The sequence below is a fragment of the Mirounga angustirostris genome, unplaced genomic scaffold (assembly GCF_029215605.1).
Source record: "Mirounga angustirostris isolate CCGP_5_RB_7025 unplaced genomic scaffold, mMirAng1.0.hap1 SCAF_4, whole genome shotgun sequence".
Classification (NCBI taxonomy): domain Eukaryota; kingdom Metazoa; phylum Chordata; class Mammalia; order Carnivora; family Phocidae; genus Mirounga; species Mirounga angustirostris.
Window position 1 is genome coordinate 166,064,854 of NW_026991712.1, and position 9,468 is coordinate 166,074,321.

The 9,468-nt window shown below is 45.9% G+C and overlaps 1 protein-coding gene across 4 annotated transcripts in view; it reads right to left on the minus strand.

Moving 5' to 3' along the window:
• The window catches only part of KPNA6 (karyopherin subunit alpha 6), a 58,362-nt gene extending 51,441 nt beyond the window's left edge, over positions 1-6,921 (minus strand). The window contains exon 1 of one of the 4 annotated variants that reach the window (XM_064589554.1): positions 6,779-6,921. In XM_064589554.1, the coding sequence (XP_064445624.1) occupies positions 6,779-6,906 (128 nt within the window). In that variant the 5' untranslated portion in view covers positions 6,907-6,921. Of the gene's footprint in view, positions 1-1,971; positions 2,010-6,778 lie in introns of those variants that run through there. The other 3 variants (XM_045898218.3, XM_064589555.1, XM_054513013.2) reach the window with 3 other exon arrangements.
• Positions 6,922-9,468: the final 2,547 nt, after the last annotated feature.

The following is a 9,468-nucleotide window of genomic DNA, read 5'->3' on the forward strand; positions in this document are numbered from 1 at the left end:
GCCCCTCTCTTGTGCACCTTACTCCAAAAGTATATTATGCTTAAAAAGAATACCTACTGGGACGCCTGGATGGCTCAGTTGGTTAAGTGTCTGCCTTCGGTTCAGGTCATGATCCCAGGTCTTGGGATCGAGTTCCGTATCAGGGAGCGTGCTTCTCCCTCTCCCTCTGCCTGCCGCTCCCCCTGCTTGTGCTCTCTCTGTCTCTCTCTCTGACAAATAAACAAAATCTTAAAAAAGAATACCTACTAAATACATAATGCTATCATGACCTGCAAGACTTTAAAAATGTCTGTCGTCATCCTCTTTTTAAAATATTTGTTTTGAGAGAGAGCGCGCGTTTGTGAGCGCACACGCGGGAGGAGCAGAGGGAGAATCCCAAGTCAACTCCACGCTCAGCAGTCTGATGTGGGGTTCGATCTCATAACCCTGAGATCATGATCTGAGCCAAAACCAAGAGTCAGATGTCTAACCCATCACCGCCACCTGGAGCCCATCTTCATCCTTTTAAAATGTTTTTTTTAAATACATAAACTAAGGGCGCCTGGGTGGCTCAGTCGGTTAAGCGACTGCCTTCGGCTCAGGTCATGATCCTGGACTCCTGGGATCGAGTCCCGCATCAGGCTCCCTGCTCAGCAGGGAGTCTGCTTCTCCCTCTGACCCTCTCCCCTCTCATGCTCTCTCTCTCAATAAAATAAATCTTTAAAAAAATAAATACATAAACTAAGAAATATTTTATAAAATACATAGAATATTATTTTCTAATATTTTACAAGACAGGCAGGTCCTGGGCTATATTTGGCTTCAAATATCCAAATATTTGGTTAGCTTAAGGTTTTTAGAATTTTTAAGTTGGCTCCATGCCCAGCATAGAGCCCAATACAGGGCCTTAACTCAGGACGATGAGATTGAGACCTGAGCTGAGATGGAGTTAGAGGCTTAATCTACTGAGCCACTAGGGTGCCCCTAAGGTTTTTAGATTTTAAGAGTTAACTTGTAATTTATAAATGTTTAATCCAATAATATCATGAAAATCTGGATTTCCAACTTCAAGGGGAGAGGGACCGTGGAAAGGAATGGGAAATCAGGCAATGCTAGACCTCCAGTCCCCCATGGAAACAATTGGCTAGAGCTGCATAGACCACATCGAACTCTGCAGCTGGCCTGCCAGTCTCCATGTGGTTGATTACCCATTAGAATTTAAACTCTGAAATTTCACCAGAAAGAGATTTTTGTCTGTTTTGTTCACCACTGTATTTCCAGGGCCTAGAGCAGAATAGTCCCTGCACATACTAGGTATTCAATAAACATTTGCTAAAATTGACGAATAAATAACCATTGCCTGCCTGGCACCTAAAAGTATATTTCTGACAAATTTTCATAATATGTTACTGCCTTCCCCTCAAAGACAAACTATTTAATCTATTAATCTATTTTTAGCATAGGGCCTGAAACACAGTAAGTCCTTTATTTATTCACTAAGTGACTAAAAGCAATTACTGTTAAGTATTTACTACTTGATAATAAACACCATGCTAAAATGGTTTACACGCATTTGCTCACTGAACCCTCTTAACACTCCTTTGAGGTAGATATTATCCCTATTTTTTTTTTTTAAAGATTTTATTTATTTATTTGACAGAGAGAGAGAGAGAGACAGCAAGAGAGGGAACACAAGCAAGGGCAGTGGGAGAGGGAGAAGCAGGCTTCCAGCGGAGCAGGGAGCCTGATGCCGGGCTCGATCCCAGGACCCTGGGGTCATGACCTGAGCCGAAGGCAGACACTTAACGAATGAACCACTCAGGCGCCCCAATATTATCCCTATTTTAGAGATGAGAACTATAAGGCTGTGGAGATTAAGTTACTGGTTGAAGAACGAATTGTATTAGGTTTTTTTTTAAGATTTTATTTATTTATTTGAGAGAGAGTGAGAGAACATGAGAGGGGGGAGGGTCAGAGGGAGAGGCAGACTACCTGCTCAGTGGGGAACCCGACGTGGAACGAGCTTGATCCTGGGACTCGGGGATCGTGACCTGAGCGGAAGGCAGACCATTAACCTACTGAGCCACCCAGGTGCCCCTGTATTACAGATTAAGTAACTGTTAACACGAGAAAAAATATAAAATGGGCTATATGAAAGGCAAGAACAAAGTGCTACAGAATTCAGAGAGCTCACTTCTAGTTTGGAAGGCATAAAGTATCTGAGAGTTCATGAAGGAGGTAGCATTTAAATCAGACCTTGAAAATCAGGCAAGATTTCCATAGAAAAAGATGGGTGGGGAAGGGACTGTAAGTAATCGCCAGTAATGCTAACATACAGAGGAGGTAGTCTGAGTGGAATGCAGGATATGTACATGAATCTCTAAATACAGTAAGATTAGTAAAATCATTAGGAAGGCCTTGAATACCATACTGTATGGGTTATGATTTTATCCTGTAGATAGTAAATCCCTGAAGTTTCCTAAACTAAGGAGCAGAGTGGTAAGATCAAATGGGTGTTTAGGCAACACTGCTACAGCAAGAATTACAGCAGTGGTACAGGAAGCTATAGAAGAGATCTGGAGGGCTTCTAAAATACCTTTACAATTTATATTTTTTGGTATCTAGTACTTCACTGAATCTTCATTAATATTAATAAACAGTGTTACCCATATTTTCATTTTTTTTAATTATTTATTTGAGAGAGAGAATGAGATAGAGAGCATGAGAGGGGGGAGGGTCAGAGAGAGAGGCAGACTCCCTGCTGAGCAGGGAGCCCGACGCGGGACTCGATCCCGGGACTCCAGGATCATGACCCGAGCTGAAGGCAGTCGCCCAACCAACTGAGCCACCCAGGCGCCCCCACTTTTTTAAGATTTATTTATCATTTGAGAGAAATCATGAGCACCGGCGTGCAGGGCGGTATGGCAGAGGGAGAAGTCTTAAGCTCAGCGTGAAGCCTGATGTGGGGCTTGATCTGACGACCTCAAGATCATGACCTGAGCTGAAATCAAGAGTCAGACGTCCAACCAACTGTGCCACCCAGGCACCCCTATCCACATTTTCACTTTGAGGAGCCTGAGATTCGGTAAGGTTAAAGAGCACAGAATTAATACTCTTTGTGGGTCTCTGCTGTGAGAAAAACCTACACAAAGCAATTTAGAAGTAACATGATCACAGTCTTCAACAATTGCCAATACAGAAAGGGAAGAAAAGAGTGAGGAACCAAAGATGGATAGATGCCCCAGTGCCTGGGCCAATGGTTCTACCATTTACAGAAATGAAGGAAAAGTTGGCCAGGAAAGGGGAGTAAGTTTGATGCTTGTGGGACACTTAGGTGGTGACTGACAATTAGGTGCCTACTCTGCAAGTAGCTGTTATACACGGGTGGGTGGGCAACCCGGATTGGAGGGAAAATAAGAGATGGGCTAAGTTACTTCTGGACCAGGAAGTGTTCTGTTAGAAAGATTTTGTTACTTGCAGCCAAAAACCAAACTAGAAGTGGCCTTAAGTATCCTAGTTAAATCAAGAGATAAGACAGTTCCAAAGTTGCCTAATTCAGTGGCTCAAAAACATCAAGAAAATATCAGATTCTTCCCATCTTCTCTACTCTCACCCTTAGAGCTGACTGCTCTTACTTATAAGTTCTGCCTCACGACCCCAGCATTACTAATGCCAATTTTAGAGTCAGAAAAGGGCTCTTTCCTTTCCAGAGGCAGAACACAGCCCTTAATAGCCCATTATGTTGGTTAGAACCATACTACCTGAGTAAGTGGTTCTACTGACTAGCTCTGACCTTTCACAAGTTACTGAACTTCTCTATGCTTCAGTTTCCTCAACTACAACATGAGAATCTGAGAAGTAAAGGAGTTAATATTATAGTACTTAGTGCCTAGCACATAGCAAGTTCTATTTAAATGCTGGCTATTATTACAGCTTGCCCATCTCTCTCTTTTCTTTTTTTTGAGGCTCTCATACTTTGGTGATACCCAAGTTAAAATAGAAGAAGCTGGCAAAAAAAATAATAAAATAAATAATAAAATAAAACCTGGCAAATCTCTTTTAAATAAGGAAGTCTTTGCCAGAAGTCCCCCAGGCTTCCCTTCCTGTCTAATTAGCCAGAGCTGCATCACATACCCAAGCCTAAATCAATCACTGCCTAGGGAGATAGAATTACAATGACTGGTTAATAGTTTATTTAATCAAGTCCTATCCTTGGGGCTGGGTTAGCAAGATGGCAGGAACGGGTGATAAAACAACCAGTGTCTGCCAAAGCTTAGTTTTTAAGAGACTGTGGTCTCTGCTAGGGAGGGTCAGAATAAGTAACTTCTAGAGCTGCAAGCAGCACCCCCACAGGCTTCTAATGGCAGTGAAATCACTACAAAAGTCTGTTAAAGCTAATGAACTTTGGCACAGGACAAACAGTATAGGATATAGTAGGGCTTGAGTAGAGCACACCTGAGAGGCAGTGAAATACAGCAGGTTCTAGATTCATAGGGGTGTGGTGAGGGCTATGTTAGTATCCCCAGAACACAAAGGGCCTAGATCACCAGCCTTGGATGAGTGACCTAATCTTCACAAAGCCTCAGTTTACTCATTTATGAATGGGGATAACCCAAACTACCTTGGATTCCATGTTAGGATTAAATGTATCCTTAGTTTCACTCACACTGTATGTATAAGGATCAACCAAAAAACATGAACACCAATAGCTGGACATTCAGAAAGACCAAGTGGGACAGGGAAGAGGTACCTAAAATGGAATTGGAGAGAAAAAGGGAGGCCACCTAACTCTAGACTAATAATCCCCTTCAGGACCCTGCTCAGGCTTTTTTGCTCCATATAATAAGAACTTTCATTTCAAAGTCTACCAGAAAAGGACTAATTTTACTTCACACCTTAACTCTTCTAAAAAGTTTGTGTACAGCAAAATGGGTAAGGATCTCACTTCTGGCTCTGCTACTTACTAGCTGTGTTATCTTCTCTGAGGGAGTTTCCCAATCTATAAACTTATTTCACTGAGCATAATAAACTTAACATTAGCTCCTTCCCTTTGAGACACCAGTGTTTCTAAAATTGAAAGCCAACAGAAAATCTATAACATAAAAGTCCCCTAAATTTTCCATTGATACATAAAGCTGCAGTTAACAAAGATAAGCCCATCAGGCTTGACAGTAGATTCTGGAAACCGGAATGCTTAAAGGAAAGGAATGCTATTGAAGGTAGAAAAGAATCTGTTCTGATGCCTATGGAGCCTTTACTAGGCTCTGAACACTGTTATCTTAGTCCTCAAAACATCTTGATAACACTCCCTTTCCCCTCCTTCTAGAGATGTGGAAAAGGAAGAATCGGAAAGGAAAATAACATTTACTGTGCACTGTGCTAGATGCTTTCTACTGCCTTCGATACTTACATGATTTCTCTGGATGAGAAAGCCAGAAAGTGGCAGGCAGGATTATAATACCAGATCTGATTCTAAAGTTATTGCCTTGCAACTCAAGGGAATAATTTATGGTTCCTCAGGATCAGGGTTCTTACAAAACTCAAACCCAGAATCTCATTTAGCTCTCCCTCCACACACAATAGTTGGGGTGAGCAATTCACTTTGGAGTTTTTCAGTTTCATTCAGACTAAAGATTTCAAAGCGGGCCCACTAGGCACAAAAAAACCACCTTTACAACTTTGCCTAGGGTTAAAGCTTTCTTCCCCCCTTTCCCGCCCAACCACTAGGTGGCCAAGCCATAAAGAACTGCAGCTATACACTAGGGCTCTGGAGGGATCACCCTGGTTTAGCCACTAACTGTGTGACCTTGGGTAAGTTACTTTACCTCTCTCTAAGTCTCAGTTTCCTTACCTGTAAATTGGGGTAACAGCTGTATGTCTCATTAGGTTGTGCATATTAGGTAAAACGTGACATGTAAAGCCGTCAGAACAATGCCCACGCGCAGGAAGAGCGTAACAAGATGCATAGTTTTTTAATGCTTAAGAGGAAATAGCTCTTCAGTGATGGTTCTGTCGCTAAGTCCAAAGACTTAGCCATCGGATTCTCTCTGAGCACAGGCCTTGCCAGCCAGAGTCCCTTCAGAGAGAGCAACAGGTCGCTCCTTTTCTCCTAACCGGGGCCAGGCCCACACCTGAAATCCCCAATCTACTACATATGGCCCCAAGGTCTTGGCCTGCGGTTTTCTACTACTAGGCTGTCACTCTGACTCCAGCCGAACCACCCCATTTCCGCCCGTGGCTCGGGAAGTTCTGCCGGCCTTCAGCGGCCCGGGCTGCTTACGGCATGGCTGCCCCTGGTTACGGGCCTGGAGCCGGCAAGCCTGGCGTTCCCTCACCAGAGGACTCTACTCGCGACGTAGGCAGGATTTCCCTTGAGTTCAGAGAAGCCCCCGAATCCACTCAAGATGCGCGTCGGTCAGACACACGCCTGGAGAGGGCTCCCTCAACGCCGCCCTGGCCTGCCGCCGGGAGCCCGTCCCCCAGCCCCGGTCTCGGCGCAGGCCGGAGGAGCGGCCCCTTTCCAGCCCCCGGGAACGCGTGGGCTCCAGCCCTGGGCCACCACGTGGGGGCTCCAGGCGTGGCAAGGTGCTCCGGGAACCAGCCCCCGAAGACTGCTCCTGCAAGGGCCCTAGCCCGGCCCCAAACTGGCCTGAGCGGCTCCCCCGGCCTGACTTCTCCCCTCAAACCTATTTGGAGGGGCCTCAGACACCTTCTGCAGACCGGAGACAGGCTCCCGCTAGACCCCAAGCCCCAGGACTGCCTCAGCTCGAGTCCCCAATTGCCTGGCGTCCTTACTCACCCATCGCGGCTCCGCTCGCTCGTACTTGGCGGCGGCAGCGGCAGCGGCGGCGGCTTCAGCGGTAGCTTCAGCAGACAATATGGCGGATCTGCAGGACGGCAGGCCGAAATGGACAAACAACTTAACATTCAACCCGGGGAAGAAACGCGCTCTCCGCCCCACAGCCTAGTTTACAGGGAGGAGCGCATTTAAAGAGACCGCAGCTACTAAAGGCGGGGAATAGGGGTGGAATGTAAGAGCAGTGAAGAGAGACTACGAGGGGATACTTACTAAAGAAAGTCAACTGTGCTTAGGAATTCTCAGCTTTTTCTGCTCCTATTTCCTCTTTTATAGTGAGGTCTCCTCCCCTAGAAAATTTTTCTCCTTTCGTAGTTAAAGCCAATCATAGACCCTGAGCTGGATATGAATAAGGAATCCTCCGGAGAGGGGGAAGAGATTTGCTTAGGATATGGAGATAAGGAAATAAAGAAGCTAAGAGTCAACCCGATTACAACCTTATTGGGAGATAAGAAGTGGAAAAATAATGAGACTGGTGCAGGGCTTTATAGTTGATCGAGCAATTTCGTCCCCCACCCCCACCCCTAGCAAGCTGAGGGCAGGGGTAGGTTCTGTACGTTCATCACCACATCTCCAGCACCTTGCACAGGATCTGGCACATGGTGTGTGCTCCATAAATGTTTACTGAATAAGCAACAAATGAATAGGCCTGTGACTTCCACAAAGTGAGGAATGATCTCCCTTTTTTAGAGATGAGGAAATTGAGGCTAAGCGTTCATGTGCCTCTTGTAATCATGGAATTTATGACTGGTACACATCAGACCTTCCTTTTTGCATAATGACAGGCCAGTCCTGGTCCCCCACCTCAACAAACAGGAGAAGGGTATGTCTTCAAGTCACTAGTCAAACAGGGAATTGTCTTTCAGAAGCTGAATGAGGGACCTGGGTTTCCAGGTTCTGTTGCAACAAATTGCCTCCTCCAGTTGTGTGTCTGGCCTGTGCCTGGCCCATTAAGGGAAACAACTCAAAAAGCCACCTCTGGAACTCAGGGTCAGGAGGGGTAGCATTATCTTTCTCTTCCTACTGCCTCTGCTCAAGGTCAGAGTTATTTTCTCCTGGTCTATTTTGCCTGCTCCTCAGTGGTCTCCCGCCTCCAGGCTCCCCAGTTGCACCATCTCGGTAAAGCAGAGACCTTGTCAGGTTGTTCCTCTGCTTAGCAAATTATGTCTGTCTGCCCTTAGGTAATGCCCAAACATTGCAATCTGACACACAGGCTGGTCCTTATTCACTTCTTGGGCTACTCCCCACCAGGCAACCCAGGCTCCATCCATATTTGGGGAACCCCCTTTCCCCAAGTATGCTATCTTCTTTTCTGCCTTTGCATGTGCTGTTTCCTCTGCTTGGAATGCAATGCCTTCCCTTCCTCCTTGACCATGGGGTGAACAAATTCACTTTCAAGATCCAATTCAACTTTCCCCTTCCTGAAAAACTCTCTTTCCAGACAGTCTGGGTATCTGTCCTCTCTGCTCCCCAGTGCCCTGGACACACATTTTCCTCAGCTAAAACTTAGCATCCTAATTTGCTCACAAGTTATGCCTCTCCTGGTTGTCTAAGGGACAGTATCTTCCTCACCTTTGTATCTGTCCCATGCCTAGCTTGATGCCTTCCTCACCAGAGACACCAAAAACTTTTGTTGTAGTGCCTCCCATACACCACCACAGACTCCTCTGCATATCCTGTGGCCAACAAGGGCTCAGTGAACACAAGCAGAGTAGATGAGCGGCTAGGACTGTCCTTTTCTCCCAGCCTGAGCCCTCCAGCCTGTCTTATAGGAGCCAGGGCGCTCTCCCAAGCGGCTTTGTTTCCACTCTAGCACTTGGCCTTGCTTACACACTCTCCCTCGCCTAGAGCCATTGGTCCTGATCCAGCACCTCCCTGCAGACCCACCCCATCCCCACCCCATCCCCACCCTCTGTTCCTTATCCTTCCTGCTCTAGGAACCATTCTGCTTACCCTCCCCAAATATACCAGGATATTCCAAATCTCTGTGCTATTCCATATGTCCTTTCCTCTGCTTGAAGTGCCTTTCCCCCATTTTGTCCACCTAGGAAGTGGCTGACAACTCAGACTATCCCTGCCTCCAAGAAGTCCAGAGAGCATTAAACATGCTCTCCTGTGCTACTCTGTATCTTGTAACTGTTATACCCATCCCAGTGTAGTATGACTTTTTTGTTTCTGTGTCTGGGCATCCTGACACAGAGCAGGGTCTCAGTGACTGCATGCTGAGAGAATCAGGACATCACATTCTGCTAGGATAGTGGTGGTGTCTTTTGGGAGGGTTTTTTGACTACTGTGTTGTCTTTGGCAAGTCACTATAGTTCTCTGAGCTTGTTCTTCATCTATAGAGTTGGAATGACAGCACCTACCTCCTAGGGTTGTCATAAAAGTTGGATTGAGACAGGCCTATAATGCACATAAGATTAATGTCCAGTACACAGCATTTAGCCATCAGTAGCTACCACTGTTACCATGACCTCTGGTGTCTCATCTCTTCTCTATTGGAGAAGGCAGGACCTATAGGGGCCCCAGAAGCCACACATGGGGCTTCCTGGCCCAGAATCCTAACCTCTAACATCTGCTCTCTACCTGATAAGCAAGAAGAAGGGAAAGAAACAAAGGACACACAGGCTTAA